The 18,420-nt window shown below is 36.6% G+C and overlaps 1 protein-coding gene across 1 annotated transcript in view; it reads left to right on the top strand.

Annotated features, from left to right (window-relative positions):
* The first annotated feature begins 5,483 nt into the window (after positions 1–5,483).
* The window catches only part of LOC142336695 (trypsin-3-like), a 29,248-nt gene continuing 16,311 nt past the window's right edge, over positions 5,484–18,420 (top strand). The window contains exons 1-2 of the mRNA XM_075385607.1: positions 5,484–5,998; positions 8,680–8,776. Coding sequence (XP_075241722.1) covers positions 5,749–5,998; positions 8,680–8,776 — 347 coding nt within the window. The 5' untranslated portion in view covers positions 5,484–5,748. The remainder of the gene's footprint in view (positions 5,999–8,679; positions 8,777–18,420) is intronic.

The raw sequence follows: 18,420 nt of genomic DNA on the forward strand, positions 1-18,420 counted from the left end.
TAATGATTAGTACCTTACGGATGGAGCAGTGGAGAAATATGAGAATCTAAGATAGACTACTGCTGTACACAGCTCCTTGAAGACAGGACAGATTTTTGTACAAACTTCGATTTATACGTTAAAAAAATCACCTCTAAAATTGCATTTCATATTACAAAAATTTGATAACAAAATTCTTTTTTTTTGTTTAAACAAGTAAATTGAAAATATAACCCGGGGGTTAAATATTACAAGTTTAAAATTATATATACAAAATTAGTACAATGTTAAAAATCAAAATTAGTGGTTTCGTTTTTTAAAGGTAAAAATAACTTTTGAAGCCACCAACGTTCCTTTCCAACGGTACAAGTTTGAATTGTTGGAGCAGATGCTGTTTTAACATGCGTTTAAACTTTGAGCGTGATCGGATAGTCTGGACTTCACGCGGAAGTTTATTCCATTTTTGGATGCTTCTTTTTTGTAATGATCGACTGCTCGAGCTTAAGAGAATTAGCTGTTCAGTTCTGTTGTTTTTTCTTACTAAGACATTACCACTCAGAGAAAAACTCTCAGTGCCATCTGATTTCAATAATGAAATATCCTTCTTAAGTTTTGAAACGCTCAACTGGCTTATTAAAGTTCTGCAGGCAAAGTGTTAGATTTTACTAAGAGATCTGTAGATCTGTCAAACTTTTTTCTCATATAGCAAACTTTAATTCCCCAATTGATTTGTCGATTAATTCGCTGCATTGCAGAGAATTTCATGTTCTTAAAAAATAGAGCACTGAACGTTAAATGAGAAAGGACTAGGGATTTAAATAGCATCAATCGTGCTTTCAGAGGTAACCGATAACGTATAAGATGTATGGATCTAATCGCTGTGGCCATATTTGACAGGACTTTGTTGAGTTGTACATGAAAATTTAATTTAGAATCAATCATTATACCCAAGTATCTGCAGTGACTTTGTGGCTTAATTTCTTGTCCCCGATGAACTATTGGATTAAAATTTTCATTTTCTTTCGAGACGCAAAGAATTTCAGTTTTACCGGTATTCATGGTTAATTTGTTGTGCTTTAGATAATTATCTGTTTTCTCCAGTATTTCAGAAATACATTTTTCCAGTTCGCTGACCTTTTTTCTGCTTAAATGGAAACATGTGTCATCAGCAAATTGAATTATGTCGAAGTTTCCTTGTACCTTTTCTCTCGAAAATCATTGATGTAGAGAAGAAAAACTAGTGGCCCTAAAACGGTTCCCTGAGGAACATCATGATTTGTTTCCAACCATTCTGAGTAAACATCATTTATCTTAAAACACTGCTGTCTGTTTTTAAGAAATGAAGCAAATAAATCAACTGCACTTTCTGAAAAACCGTAAGCTTCAATCGTTTTGAGAAAAATTTCGTGCGATTTTGATATAAATGCTTTAGCTAGATCAATAAAAACGGCAACTGAAATTTTTAAGTTATCATAGTTTTCTTGCAATGCTTCGATTAAGTGTAAAACAGCATCTGTAGAAGACTTATGTTTTTGAAATCCAAACTGTGTACCGTTCAAGATTTCTTCTTTTTGCATAAATTCGTTAACCTGATTGAGAAGTATACGCTCAAAGAGTTCTGCAAATATTGGAGTAATTGAGATAGGCCTATAGTTCTCACAAATTTTCACATCCCCTTTTTTGTAGACCGGACTAATGAAAGCAAGTTTTAAATTTCTGCAAATGGGTTCCAATTGCAAACTTTGCTGCCTTGATTGCCCAAGCATTAAAAACTCCTGGACCCGATACGATATGCGTATCGTAAAATTCATTTTACGATACGCATATTACAAAACTCAACGCTGAAATTGTTCCATTAACCGATGAAAAAGCAATTTTTTAGTGAAAAATAGGGCGAAAGAATTTATTGTGTTCAATCTACTGACAAATGATAAATCGGATGACGTGATGCTCTGATCTAAAAGGTTACTGTCGCAGCTGTTGTTTGAACATTTAAGCCTCCCCGTATCGTCTTCTCAGGCATTAACAGGCTTCAGTCAGAATATTTCAGAAATGGTTCCAGGTCTGATCCAGACACTGACAAGGTCTATACACGGCTGCTAAGAGAACACACTAGAGCCTATCTCTGATATTTTGAGGACAGAAAAATTCAAATCTTGAGAATCGGCATCACTCTGCCAAGAAATGGGGAAAATCTTCAGTCAACCTATAATGAAACGAAACAAAACTTGATGATTTGGACAGTGGGTTAAAATTTTCATTTATATTCATTATATAGTACCAAAAAGCTACGTACAGCACTATTTATGCTCTTTAAGTGTTGTATTTGCTCAAAACGTTTGATTTGCGCTAAGGTCTAAACAAAGGCGTAAAATTTTGACGCTTTGAAAGCGTTTTCATTTTCGTTTTAAGCTGTTACACAGAAAATGATTATGTCGCTTCGATCTTTCCTGCTGTTTGTCAACCTGTTGTCATTCAAAAAATTCAACTTTATTTGACAAAAATTTAAACAAATCAGCTTCAAATCAAGATCTTATACATAGCATGCAAACAAGCGATACAAAAAAAACGGCCCAAGTTTTCTCGAGCAAAAGAAGTCACATGTTTTTGGGTACAGTGCAATCAGATGAGTGGAAACTGCTATATGTCCAAACAAGCTACATATTCTAGTTTACTTGGCAATTTCAAAATTTAAGAAATTGTAATTTCAAAATCTTCATTCATAACAGGATGATGCTCTTGTGCATAAGTCAAACATGGTCGTCAATTGCCTTACAGAAATAATGTGGGAGGTAATGAAATTGTCACTAAATAGTCTCCATCTGAAGAGAATCAAAAGTTAATAGGCAATCTTGAAGCAACAATTAGGAAAATTGAAAAATCATTGGAGAAAGTTTGGGAAATGTGCCGGAAATTCTACCTAGATGTTTTTAGAAACTTGGTTGAAAACTGTGCAAACAAACCGCCTATTAGATATTAAAGTAGCCAAAATGTAACGACTCGATCGTGGAAAACTGATTTGAACTCAAGATGTCAAATTTTCTAATGTTTGGCGCTGTTTCAAAAATCTTTAGATGTAGGTAGTTTTCTGGTACCATAGTGTAGATGTTTATGTACTTTTTCAGGACCATTGTTAAATCAGTTTTCCTTGTTAAGTACCGTTTGTACCGATATAGCATAAAAATAAGTATGTCTGTGGCTTATGGATGGATGAATTAACCACGCCAAGTCCTAAATGGTTTTTTCAAAGAAAACAAATTCGATACGACTAAATAAATACCAAACAAAAATCGAAAAAAATACAAATAGAACATTATTAGGTGTCACGCCAACACACACACACACACACACACACACACACACACACACAAACGCACACACATAACAAACAAACACACACACTTACACACAAACAAACAAACACACAGACATACACATTCGCAAAGGGAAAATATGAGAGAAAACTAAAAGATATATTGGGCCTAACTATAAGCGAAACCAAGTTCCTTTTTTCAGTGCATATTTTTTCTCCAAAAAAATTTCCAAGCAGAAAAAATATTCATTACTCACGACCTACGTGAGAGTACTAGCTGACAAAATCTCCAGTTGAACAATTGAAACAAAATGTTATGGAAAAGTTTCTTGCGATATATGTAAGGGAATAATTCTCGGACAATTCCCAGTTATCAACTTAATTTTTGAGAAACCTAATTTTTGAAATTTTGCCACTGAAAAGTTTTTGAATCAGGACAGATGGCCTCCACAAGATCGGAGCGGTACTCTTATTTCGGTATTTTTAAATTATGTTTAAACTACACTCAGAGCTCTATGTTTTCTTAAAGTAAGACATTGGTCTAGAAAAAGGGAGCGTTGCCGCATATTCTTTCTTTCTGCTCAAAGAATTCTTTGATTTGTGTAGCACAAAAATAAATCTGTCGTCTTTTTGTTAAATCATTAATAACACAATCAGAAGACAAAATTAAATCTGAAACGGTTTTAATAAGTACAAGACAAGATAGAATTTTTCTTTGTGAAAGCAGTTGAGTTTTTAGAATCACGAAGGTTATCTTTTTGCGAAAAAAACAAAAATTTCGCGAACGGTTATTGAATAAAAGTTAATTCACGTCGCACAATGTAAATTCCTTTAAAAGAATTTTTGTATCTTTTCAGAATCAGGTCCAAAAATTTAAAACATTCCGAAAATTTAAAACCATTTTCTGTTGTCTTCCGAGCCCAGTATCTTCGAAATAAGTAACATTTCTCCATCTGTTTTTTACATTTTAACAACTCCATATAAATTGTTTTGTATAATCACCATGAGAACTCAACTGTAAAATACCCACCATATCTAACAGTTCAGTTATTAATGACGGTTTAACCAAAAACAATAGGGGAGTACCTTGGTCAGGTACTGGTGCGTCATTATCAAATAAGCCTCCAAAATGAGCAAATGAAGCAAATAGGGGGAAATGAAGACCAAGGCGAATGAGCTGAAAACTAAGGCAAGAGTATCAACGGCAAGAATGAATTTGAGAGGAAATACAGAAAAATATACAGCAGGACTAGTCGCTAAATATAATCGGAAAAGTTATAACCCAACTTCTTTGACTATTAGTTAAGTTCAATTACTACAAAATTGAATAGAAAAAATTAAAGGCAATAAAATGTGCAAGAAAAGCAAGAGAAACTGGTTAAAAAATGTATCTAAAGCTCTGTAAACTAAAAAAAGTACAGCGGAAAAATACAAGAGAATATCAAAATTAATCAAATTTTTGTTATAATAGTCAGACATAAGCAAAAATTTTAAGCTGAAAGAGGACCAAGATTTATTAAAAGTGATGAAATAGAAGCGAACTTTTAAAAATCGAAGAAAAAAAAATTAAAACTTTGGAGTACTGAACCCGAATTTTTTTTAAAATGCATATACTGTGTACAATAACACCTTTGTTGATTGTTTTTGTGTCAAGTAGTATATCTTGCTGAGGACTTTGTGCCCGTGTTATTTGTTGATAATGGCTTTTTGCAACAGAAAAAAAACAAGTAATCAATCTGATCTAGTCAGTTAAACATCTTTCGAAACATTTCTGTCTATAATGATCATTTCTTATAGAAGACATTGTATCATAGCCTCGTATGATTTTATTGGTTAAGTGTAAGTCCATGTTAGATGAAAACTGCTACTAGACAGAAAAAAACAAGATAGCTAATAAAACATGCTATTGGAGCTCATCATATATTAAGGAATTCAAAATTATATTTAGAAGAATCCTTAATATGGGTACCACGTTTCAGTTGCCTGGTGCATAGCAATGGTAATAGTAGTCATGTGTTTTAATGGGTACAGACATATCATATTTGTATTTTTATTTTCAGCTAAGCATGAGGTGAGCTCAGATAGCATGTGTTGTGTCAGCCCTCTTTCTATTGAACCACTTCTGAAAAAATAAATTTTTGGTGGATTAATTTTCATGTACCAAATTAAAATTAATCATTGATCGCATGTTTTAACCGTGCCTCCTGTACCAAAACTGAATCGTGGAAGCAGTTTAAAAAACTTTTTGTATTCTTTCACTCGCCAGACGCTCAATAAACTGCTCCAACAGGCTCAGTTAAAACATCGCATCAAATTATTTTTTTACCTTCACATCTGAAAAAAACTTTTATCACCTTACAATATAACCAAAAAAATAGATCTATTTAAAGTTTCGTTTGAGAAATTATTCTTTTTACTTGGAATATAAATTAATTCTTAAAAACCCAGGACTGAAAATGGCAAATTTCTATCTGTTAATGGTCTCATGTTTGGCCGCTGGGAGTTTAGCTATACCTGCATCACAATTACGTAACAACATTAGCAGTCGGATAGTAAATGGAGAGAAAAGTGAACAAAGGATGTTCTTCGCGATTCTTTCATTTCGAGGGGTGAATGAGGATCCTAAAAAACATCCCGGACCCTGTGGTGGAACTGTGATCGATGGCTCTTTTGTGCTGACAGCTGCTCACTGTTTCCATGATATGAGTAAGCGCTTCTTTTGAGTGATTTACATGCGGGATGGCAATTTTATCAACGATTAAGCAAATAAATCAAGTTCCTATATCTTTTCGGTTTTTCCCCTATTTCATATCATGCACATAATTTCATTTAGATGACACTGAATTCAATTAAATAAGTCATCCGAAGTGTGACGTTGATGTTCCTATGTTAGTTTGAAATTTCCCAAATTTCCAAGTTTCAAATTTAAAATTTATAGGTTCAAACAATGCATCGGTTAGTTACGCAAATATTTCGGCCTAAATATCCTGTATCACAATCGTAGCTCATACGGTGTGCGTGTCTTTTTATAAAAATTGATTAATTTGCTATTATAAATAGGAAAACTCGCAAATCTAAATGCTCAATGAAAACAGTATTGGTATGCAAGACCACAAACATAAACAAAAAACACTGGCTGTAAATAGCTGCTCAGTATTAGTCAAGGTTTCAATTTAATGAAACATTTTTAAAAATCATGGGTATTGGCATCAACTGTATAAAGAATTCTTATGCCCAGTTGACCTACTCAACACTGGCATAAGAGCTTACCAAGTCCAGGACGCCGTTTTTGTGCAAAATCCAAACAAGCAAATTGGCCGTTTTAGTGAGACAAGTCAAAAGAGTACAATTTAACAACGAACATAAGTAGAACTCAAATTTAAAAAAAAAACAATTCTACGCAACTGGTGTTGAAGCTCAAAGACATATGCTTTCCACAGACGCTATCATGTTTTCTCCTTGATTTCCAATAGCAAGTAAATTTGAACTGTCAATAATTGATGTTTCATTTGAAATCGTTCTCCTCTGTAACTAACATAAAGAAAACAAAAATACAGAAGTAAATTAAATAAATTATGCAGCTGGCCGTTACATTACGAATACTTTTTGAGACATAAAACTCCTTAACTGGACCAAAACCAAGCCAAGCTCTTGTTGCTTTTCTATAGAAGCCACAACCGTACAAAATGTTACCAAAATAGCTGATTATGGGTACATATCGAGTTATGTCCTCAGAAAAGCATTATGTACGAAGTAGATAGTTGTTTTGTTAGCTCGTTCAGTACTAATTTAAACATTTGCTTAAATAGATTCAATCATAGGACTTCGAAATAACATTAGAATCTGGTAAACTCAAGAGTTCATTGGAAATTTAGGGAAACAATTTGTCGGAGCCATAAAAGTTGAGATTTTTTTCAAAGAAAGACAAAATTTATCTATTGCAGTTTAACGGGGCAAAAATGGAACCTCATAATTATTGAGTTTTCAATTGAAAATAAACTTGCTTTTATTGGGATGAGAAAATTGAAAAAAAAAATTAAACCGGACAGCCACAAAGTACAATCAGAATCCTTTTCGTTGCAAAATACAACGTTGGAAGCAAAACTGGTGTTGCTATCTCTTCCCGGCTACAAGAAAACACATTTTTTTCTAAAACTTTATATATTGGTTTTATGACAAACGAAGAAATAATAGATCAAAATTAAATTGTGCATTTTTTCTAATTATCGGTTCAAAATAGCGAAAGACCCTTAAAGTGTTATTTTTAAAAACCTACTGAGAAACCTGATGTACATTAAGCTATTATCTGCATAAACAAAGATTGTGTCAGCAGTTTTTTTTGTCTTCACTACTGGTAAACCTTGACAAAGTCGACCAGAAAGGCATATCTGATAATATTTTTTAGGAAAGAGAAAGAAATGCTGATTATTCAAAAACATAGCTGGAAGTTTAGCGAAAACAGTTGGTCGAACTCTTAAATTCACCAACTCCTTGTTATCTTTAAAGATAAAATCAATGAGGATATCTTAAACAGTTTTATCATATTTTTAGCGAAAATTGATCAAATTTTAAGGAAAATTACGAAAAATCTGAACAAAACAACGGAAGTTAGGCTAACGTTCACACAACTTTTAACCCCCGAAACACCTCGAAAAAAAAACGAAATTCAAAACAAAATTTAATTTGAAATTCGGCGCTTGAAAAGTTTTCTAATGATACAACTCACTACTCTGTGCGATGAATTTATCGATCGGTAAAAATTGACTGAACAAGAAAACGGCTGAGTGTATAGTCCCCCCACTAAAGTGGGCCGGAAGAATTAGAGGACAACTTGGGAACTCTTTTTGTCACTAAATATTTGTTGATAGCGATCTTGAAAATCAAATAAACTCAGAAGGTTTTGTTAAGCTTCAACTAGCATGCTGAAGTTAGATTAAATTTCTGGCATAATTTCAGCAGTTTTTGTTTCCTTTCAATTTTTTCAATCCGAAGTCAGTTGAATGGCACAAAAGTTCGAAACAAACGATCGATCTCTGTACATCAGCAAAATTACGCAATTTCCTATTATACTTCCCCTACAACAAAGAAGGCCGTTTCAAAATTTTCTAATGAAGGGAATAACGACAACGAATTTTTAATATAGTTTTTAAAGCTGTTTTGAAAACAAGCTGCATGATCGCAAAAATTGTTTTATTCCAATGTAAAATAATTTTTCTAGCCTTAAAAGCGTCCTAAGCATCAAAGTGTTGTTTTTCATAAACAAAATGTGATCTAATTTGTATCAATTTTTGTTTAACCTCCTCGTGTTTCTCAGCCGACAATAATTTCAAAAACCGTTTTCTTAAAAGTTGGTCTTTTCATTTGATCCTCAATTGTCTGTATTTTAGTGCCGTTCACTATTCAACTGGGAGATTTCAGTGACGTCAACCTGAACCCAAATACAATCCGAACCCAAAATTTTGGACGCATCCTGAAGCATGAAAAGTAGGTGAAAATGTATACCTATAAATGTAATTTTTTCTAACACACTACTTGGCATGACCCAAGTTTGAATATCGTTGAAGCGAAGGCCAGTTATAGTGACAGTTGCTTGGAACAATTTTTCACGGTCTGCAAATGGAATTGCTGATTTACTTCCAGCATTGTCGCATTAGATACTAAATGAAGTTTCGCAGATCTAAACCCATGCACAGCATTCTCATCAATAGCTAGTTCTTTTAGCATGTCGAGGATATCTTTCCATTTTGTTTTCGCTGCGCAATTTTTCCTTATGAACCATCACATGTCTGAAAAATGTTGATTGTTTTCCAATCCATCACTTTATTAAAGCAAAACTTTTTTCTTGGCGATGAAGTTTGATTTTTCATAATTACGTGAATTCTTTACAAACACTTATCAGATATAAAGGTAGTCGAAAGCGGTCACTATAACTTCAATATAATGTAGATCAGTTCTGTTTAGCAAAAAATTATATATATATATATATATATATATATATATATATATATATAAACACGATTTAGTGAGTGAGCAAGCTAATTTAACGAAACAAAAGATTAACGTTAAATAAAAAATATTCCCTGAAATTCACGCCGAGAAGATGTGCGGCTTTAATTGCATCCCTCCAAAAACTTCGTCAACAGTCATGTGCTTGGCTGGTAAGTTAAATAAAAGCCGCAGAATTAATGGAATCTACTGAGTTTTGTGACAACCTAGCCAACAGTTGGAGGATTATCGATACTGATGCAATATCTCATCAGAATCCATCGGGCAAAAAGTGACATCTTCAACTTACTCACTTATACTACACTCTTATTTGACTATTACTTTCAACTTTTAACCTTCAATTGCTAGTCACAAGTCTTGGTACAAGTTTTTTTCTTTTATTTCCACTTTTAATGTTTAGATTTTGGCTAATTGTAGAATTTAATTCATGCGTAGTTTCGGATCTATTCTGATTCGCCTCCCCCCCAGGTGTTTTTTATGACCCCCAGTTACAAATCTTGTTATATAGCACGTTACTATGTAAGAAAATATCACTTGTGCCTGCCTGGGGGTCATAAAAATTTATGTTCACTAAGCTGGGGGCTGAAACATAAGGCTGATCCGTAGTTCCTTTAGTTAGTTGACACTTTTATTAATGACATTTTTATCTTTCACACCAAAAAATTTTGCTGGTAAAACAGGTGCAATTTTTGGCAGGTCTCAGAAACAAATGTGCGTCCTAACTTTAGGGCTAATGAACAAAACACTTAGGGCTCAAATACATTGTTCTAACAAAGATAAGATCGAATTAGCACACAAATGAACAACAATACCAAAATTAGTGTATTGCAAGGTAAATAACACCTGATAAGAGGCACACAAAATTGTTGCACGATTTGGGGCAAAGCAAATAAGACCGGGATTATTCGAGTCGGAAAACCTCGAGGTCATTCGCATTAAAACTCAGCCTGTTGAAACTAGAAACAAAGGAATCAATTTATTGCCCTTCATTTTTTTCAGTTAAAAACTGAACTTAGTTAATTGTCATTGGCCTTGCTCCACATTACCCATTATTTGTCAGGTTTTAAAAAATTTTAGTTCACTCGCGTTATGGACAATAATATTTTAAAAGCGCGACTTGGAAAGGCTCCAACAAAGCCACCTCAGGTGGCTGGAAAAACGCCATGGGCAGAACATATTCGGGTCTCCAAGACAAGGACAAAGAAAGGAACAAAGAGCATTAAATCCAGCAAGGGCGAAAGCCCTTGCTGCAAGGAAAGCGAGCGACAACAGCAGCAAAGCGAGCGACAACAGCAGCAAAGCGAACAACAACAGCGTCAAAACAGCTGAAGATGGAAGAGCTGAGCGCCAAACGCCAATGGAAATAAAGAGAGCACAAATTGAGCGTCCCTATGTTGAAAAAAACTAACTCTAATTTAATTCAATTAAATGTCATGTGTGTGGTAAGCCGGTTTAATAAATTATGTTATCAAAATTCAACAACTTACCCCTCACGGTTTTTAGCTTTACAAGAGTAACAATAAAGCATTTCATTGTTGCACAACTCATGCCGGCTTTTCAGTCAATTCCTCCTCTATTTGGTGCTGTTTTTGTTTCCAGTAAAACAATCCCAGTGGGCTTTCTCGAACTCATCGGTCTCATAAAACATGTAAATATTAGTTCTAAAAAATTGGACTAGCGTTCTCAATTCTGTTGTTGTAACGAAATAAAAATCATCTGGGCAATTAATAAGAGGGGCAGCGCCCATCGGTTTTAATAAGAGGCGGTCCCGGAATTCCTTTTGCAAAGAGTGAATGATTTCTTCAATTGTTTTGCCTTGATTGGGGGGGTTTCCGGTCAAAATTGTGCTAAATGCAGCGCAGACGCAATTAAAATTGGGATAAATAGTGTCCGCGGTATTAGGGATAAAAGGTAGGATATAACGAAGGGGCGTTCTTGAAGCAATTGTTTTCCAGTAACGGGCCTTCGTTAACAACTAGGCTTAATTCGTTACAAATTCTATCAACTTTAAAGCGAGAAGTTTGAATCAAAGCGCCGAGGTAAAACGCCGAGCAATGATTTGATCACTGCAATGATCACAATTACGTACTACTTTCCGAACAATGAGCTGAGCTTTCTGGAGATATGCTTTAATATGCCCGTGGTCCCGATGTAATTTTTGGATGATAGTTTTTGCAGTCCGGGATTGCAACGTCTTGAGTCCAGTCTATTTAATAAAAAGAATTAGTTTTGGTTTGTTGTACCGACTGCATAATTATTTTAAAAGGTGCCTTTTCTTTCGATTAAGATTGACATCTTGTGGAACTGATCCACGGCGATGAAATTCGAGAATCGAGTGATTAAATTGGAAATCCATTGGCGTTTTAGGTTAGTAGATGAATGATAGCTAGTAGGAATTAGGGTATATTGAATAGGTGATTTGCTAGTTTACTGTGTTTGCAAACGTTCCTTAAGCAAACAAGAAATGGTGTGCACACTAATTCCTTGTTTGAGTTATCGGAACATGAAATATTGATCTGCCACTCTCTGGTACAACTTAAGAGTTCCTGAATACCCCAGTACTAAGCGTGCATTTTTTCGACGACCACCCCCGCCCCCTGCGTGTCCTGAATACCCTACTTCATCACACCCTATCGTACTGAAATTTTGACTGGTCATTCCTGTGACAATTCCTTGGGCATTGAGAAAAACAACGTGCTTTTTGCGGTACTGAAACCGTTCTTTTGGCCTCTAAATTAAATAAAGAAAAAGACGAAACACGAATTTCTTATTCTTCTTTGAAAGAAACAACAATTTTTCAGAGTCAAAACATTTTACTCAGACCTCGTTCAGACGTGAAGAGTTCCGATAAATTTCTTTCCAACCCCAAAGTATTATCGCTGAAATTATTTTGCAAGCGAATAAGGGACAAAAGGAGCTTTTCTTTCTTAAGGGCCAAAGTTTTCTTTTCTTTTTTTTTATGACCCTCAGGAAAATTTTAAAATTTTATTTGAAACTAAGCATTACTCCAACCTTAATGGGAAAAATGTACCATAGGTTAAGTAGGATGCGTATCCCTTAATTGGAGATTGTTAAAAATTAGCGTGCGTAAATCTGCACACATACTGTTGAGCATGAAATATGAATTGTGCCATATTCTGAAACTATCAAACAGAGTTAAGCACGCAGCTCTGGTCATCTCGAGCAAACTTTCACATGAGATGATTTGCTATTTCCGGTTGACCTTCTACACCCACTATAGCATTTAGAAAGGAGGTCAAAATGTTCTTAAAGAAACGACACGATACTTTTTGCAGACGAAAAACTGATAAATTTGAGTACCTCTCCTCAGGCAAAAGGAAAACGCTCAGAGAGAGATTTGCAGATCTGAAAAGCAGTGGTTCGTCAAATAAATTAGTTGCAGTTTGAGAGACGAAGTTGACACGTGAGTTCAACTTTCATAGGTAGAAAAAATGTGGGAAAAATTGATTAATCGACCTTTCTGATTAGGTTACTTTACTTTGACTTAGTGGAATCGGGATTCTTGAAACTGTTGAAAGTTATATATATTTCTTAGCTTTGAATACAAGGATAAAATTTGATTGTGTTCATTAGTTCACTACTTCGTAATTATTTATTCTGCGAGAATCCTTAGCTTCAATTCTTTGATTCCAAGAATCGATATATTCTTGGTTGTATTATTGGCTATATTTCCGTAAAGTATTGCTTGCATTACTTGGAAAAGAAATAATTATTTCGAGCATCAAATATCTTCTATAGACAGCTTTAAGAGAGCGCAACCGCGACAACAGTCTATACTTAACTCTCAGTCGAACTCACTTTTCTTCGAAGAATCTTTCAAATTTGATAGAGTTTGGGGCGCTAGCCAGTCCCCAGCTAGAAGCTCTCTAACGATAAATATAGAAAATTCTATAGTGGCGATCTTGGGTGGGCTTCCGAGTTGGGGTTCAAACCAAAAGTGCGTTCAACAAACTTCCTTACGTATTGTAATCTCCGAGTTTTAGACTGTCATCTCATGCTAGTACAGTTTCCGCAAATTCTTTAGCAACTGACGAAAGACTGCTGGATTGCCACACGGATATGAATCAATTAACTCAAGTCAGAAGTCGGGCTGATAAACTGAGAGAACTACTCAGACTTCGACGAGATCTTGAAGTAAAACAAGAATTGGATTTGCAAAATTTAGAAGAGCCCTCTGGTTTAAGTGGTTAAGCAATTACATAGCGAAAAATGGTGTTGCAAACAGAAAATAAACAACGAATTGCCGAAGCAGCCATTCAAGCTGGAGACGCACTGAATTGGCGAGGTTCACGCCAACCCAATCCTTTCTCTAGTCCAATAAAAAAATTTGGGTGGATTGGAAAAAACATTTTGTGTGCATTGCTGAGATGAAGAACAGGCCATGGCTTTTGTCCCAACCTACCTCACAGGATGCGCTTATGACGAATAGTTTGCAATGCTTAACTACTTTGGAGAACATGAAGATGAGCACCGGGCGCAATTTCTGCAACTAATGTTTGGATACTTGGATACTCGAAAGATGCCATTTCAAAACCAACGAACTGCTCGTGCCGAGTTTGAAAACCTTATTCGAGGTTAAGAAGAGGAAATCCAGGAATTTTCAAGGAGAATACAGTCCATAGGGGAGATAGCGAACCATAACACGCTGCAACGCGAAAAAAACATGAACCGTGAACAGTTTGTCGATGGACTCTACGACGTTTAAATCCAAGAACTTTTACTTAGAGCAAGTCCCCAAAACTTCTCAGCTGCTCTAAGTAGGGCACTGAGCGTTGATGCTGTAGCGCGTAATTCACCTATGCGACAGCAACGACGTTTAGCGTCCCTAAGATCAGTTTTTGAAAACCCCGTTGTGGACACAGAGAAGTACTCATGGTAAGGAGGTGATGCAGAGAAGCATTGCATCAAGAGTGTTTGCCACTGCGGAGAAATCTACTGTTCTTTCGGGGTCTATCAATGCTAAAACTGATCAACTAGTGAACAGTAAGACCGAGTTTACGAAGAATTTGTCAAATATGATGAGAAAATTTGCCACGTCAGTTATTCCTAAGCAGTATGACGTCCCACAGTGTGACAACAAAACAAAGCAAGAAAGTGAAGAGAAACGTCTGTACAAGCCTTATGCGTCTGATAGCCGTTAAGGTCTGCAACTCATCAGTTCATGACCAAACACTACGCAGTAGGTTGGTGGACCAGCTCAACAAAATAACCTCGGTTGGCGATTAGCAGTTGCGGGAAGACAGTGTTTCCAATGTGGACATGAAGGTCATTTTGTCAAAAATTCCCGTGAGCGCCAGACCTAACAACAGACCGGTCTTTTAAACTACTAGAGGCCAAAAGGACCACATTTTTTGTACAAAAGGCTTTACTCCGGCCAAATCCAAAGCAAACAGGCTAAAAGACAAGAGTAAAGCATATTTGGACGCAAGAAAATTTAAATTTTTCGACAAAATGGCCAAGTAAAAGCACCTAGCAATAAATAAAACCGCCAAAGATGATGAGAGAAAAATCTAATTTGGAGGATTTTGATGAAGGTTCTGAAGCAGCCGTGGATTATGGCATAAAGAACGACTCGATAACGCAAATTTTTTTTGATACGGGGGCATCAACAAATCTAATGCAAGCAGAAAAACTCTTCAGGCTTGATTGTTTTAGAGTCACCCGATGGAAAGATCATAAGTGTTCTGGGGCGCGCAGTATTGGAATTAAAGTTTGGTTCTATATGCAAGGAAATACGCGTTCTCGTGTTGCAAAACTTGAAACCTCCGATGATACTTGGTCTCAAGGAAATGAAGCGCCATAGTTGTGCAATTGACTTTAGATCAAACGAAATGTGGACAGGCAGCAAAGAAAATTCGGCGGTAGTAATGCACATGGTTTCTCTGACTGCAGGCGGCAGCTAACGTTATTGTCGCGAAACTGAAGTTGACCTTTTAATGCAAGATACAAAACTTGTCAATGGTCATCAGCTTCAAGCAGTCACTGGCCATAGTCCCAATGAAACTGACTGCCAATCTCATGACAGCGCAACTCTTTAGAAAAAAACAGGTCCAGAATCAAGAAAACCATTACCTAAGTGAAAATGGAATTGAAGAATGGACAGTCACTGATGATAATGTTTCGAACTGGTTTGCTCACACAGTCGACAAAGCCCAAGAGAAACCCATCCTAGACCAGAAATTTGATCAAATTTTGGAATTATCTGCACCTGTTGTTTTGTATTCTGGCTGTCGCTTGGCTGTGAACACTCATGCGAGAATATCGGGATATATTTGCGTTGAAAAACGATGAACTTGGGTGCACCGGCATTGTTCAGCATCAAATAGACACTGGTGATACTCCGCCCATTAAAAAACCTCCTCAACCTATTTCCCCGGCCAAGATACCAATTATGCAAGAAGAACTGAAGAGCATGCTGGAGAATGCATCTGGTCCCTACAGTACCCCAATTATTCTTCAGAAGAAAAAAGACGGTGGTTGGAGATTCTGCGTGAATTACCGCGACCTTAACGATGTTACGGTGGAAGACGCCTTTTCCATACCAAAAATATATCAGAGTCTCGATGCCTTGAGAGGAGCGAAACGTTTGTTTCTCTAGTTTTAGTAAGTTGCTACTTGCAGATACCAGTTGCACCAGAGGATAGACAGAAAACAGTTTTCATCACACCTGATGGTGGGCTGTATGAATACATTAAAATGCCTTTTGGTCTTTCGAATGCCCCAGGAGCATTTAAAAGGCTCATGAAGAATGTTTTCAAAGAACACCTTTGGAAGTTGGTTCCAATGTTTCTTGATGATGTTCTGGCGTAAAATTTGACTGAGGACGAGAACTTCAAAGACACTGAAATTATGTTCAAATTGCGTGCAACAAACTTGAAACTGAAGCCTAAGAAATGCAGACATCTTCAATATGCAAGGATAAACACGTTCTCGTGTTGCAAAATTTGAAACCTCAGATGATACTTGGTCTCAAGGAAATGAAACGCCATAATCGTGCAATTGACTTTAGATCAAACGAAATGTGGACAGGCAGCTAAGAAAGTTCGGCGGTAGAAATGCACATAGTTTCTCTGACTGCTGGCGGCAGCTACTGTTATTGTCGAAAATAAGATTATTGTTACAGAAACCACAGATGACGAAAATGAAGAGGGGTTTGCTATAACATGGAATTTCACGGACTCAGATATAGAACGGTTGCAATAGGAAGACTAAGCAATCGGCCGTATTTTGTACTGGGCACGAACAAGATCTGAAAATAGCCGCTCGTCTCAGGGCTTTAACTTAGTTCCGAAAAAATACGTAGTCTAATAATGACCTGAAGTAGTAGCCTACCAGTCGCGCTGGTCAGAGCTTGCTCCTAAGAATGGAGTTTTGCACAGAAAGTGGTTTCAAACAGAAAATAACCAACCACAATTGCAGTTGATTGTAGCTGTCTCTTGCAGAAACAATTTTATATCAAGTTCACTCATCCCCAATAAGTGGAGGCCATTTTAAAGTGGGAAAGACACGAAAGCGAATCCGGCAGAGGTTCTGGTGGCCCTTCATAAGGCGTGACATTGAGAAGAAACCTTTTTGGTGTCTTTCATGTGCAGCTCGGACCACGGCAGGCAGGCAACGTACAGCGAAATTGAGTCCCTTCAAAGTTAGTATTCACTTTCAAACTGTTGCTGCTGACATACTAGGACCAGTTACACTCGACGAACGGTCAAGAGCGAAGTATATTTTTGTTATGACAGATTTGTTCACAAAATATGCACTCAGCGTTCCACTTGTTGTAACCGAAGCAAAAGATGTGGCACAGGAAATTGTGGCGTCCCCGATGTACTTCTTACGGCCCAAGGAAAAAACTTCGGTAAGTTACTTGATTAAAGAACTCTATAAATTACCTAAGGTGGAAAAAACAAGAATTTCTCCGTGTCACCCTCAGAGAAATGTTCAAATGGATATAACTACATAACCGTGTAATTGCCAAAGTTCTCTCCAAATATTGCGCGATAAACTCTGGGGTTTGGGACACAAAAATGCCATATGTCGATTTTGTCTATAATACGACTTTTCACAAGACAACAGGAGCCACTCCGTTTAGTCTCCTCCATGCACAAAAATGCCAATATAATTTTGATCTGTTCTACCCGAAGTCTCATGAGAGAGGGCCCAGAACGAGTTTGTTGACTTATTTGATAAGCAATTAAGGCAGGCCCATTCTCATGCACGGGAACTTTTGTGAGTCAATCAAAACCGACAGAAAGAACAATTTCAAAGAAAAGTTTTTGGAAAACAATACGAAGTCGAAGACAAAGTTTGCTTTTCTAAAAACGTGAAGCAAAATCAAAAAGTTCCTTCTTCCTTGGGAGGGACCGTACATTGTCCTCGAGAGAACTTCAGAAGTTACGTACAATGATAGTAAACCACAAATGCGTGATAGGTGGCGTATCATCCACTACAATCTCCTCAAATCATTTGTGGTAGAGAAACCAGAAACGGGCGAGCATAGACCGACACCTTTTTGTTCGACAAATTTTTAGGAGGAACCACTGGAAATTGACGAGTGGGAGCAAATAGATCCGCACCCTATCCTCCGGCCACCAGTATTGTTGCAAAGAAATTAGATGCAAGTCCGGCAGCCTGCCGTTGAGCAGGAAGAGGAAACAATTAGCATCTCTATACTCGAACAGACAACTGACCAATTGAACGATCATGCTGCCCCGGATACCAGTTGTCTTGAAAATGATCTGGAACACCAAAAGCAACTGGTTCAAAAACAGTTGTAATCACCCAACATCGGGGAAAGTAGATCACCAGACGCAGAGGTTGAACAACCAACAAGACCGATTAAACAGAATACAGTGGAAGAACACGTTGAGCTACGCCGTTCCAGCACGACTGGGGATCGACGAATAATTTCTTTATTTCGTTTATAAATTTGCCCGTATCGCTCGACCTTGCTTTTTATGAACCTCAGTTACTCTTGAATATTGAGTTACACTCATTAGTTCTCTGTAAACGGAAATATATAGGTTTTTGGTGGGATTTGAGTAATTTGAAATTTTTTCTTTCAGAGCCAGCGCGGCCTTGACATGAGCAACGGAGAGATTCCTTAC

Source organism: Convolutriloba macropyga, chromosome 3 (genome assembly GCF_964194025.1).
Source record: "Convolutriloba macropyga chromosome 3, txConMacr16.3, whole genome shotgun sequence".
NCBI lineage: Eukaryota > Metazoa > Xenacoelomorpha > Acoela > Convolutidae > Convolutriloba > Convolutriloba macropyga.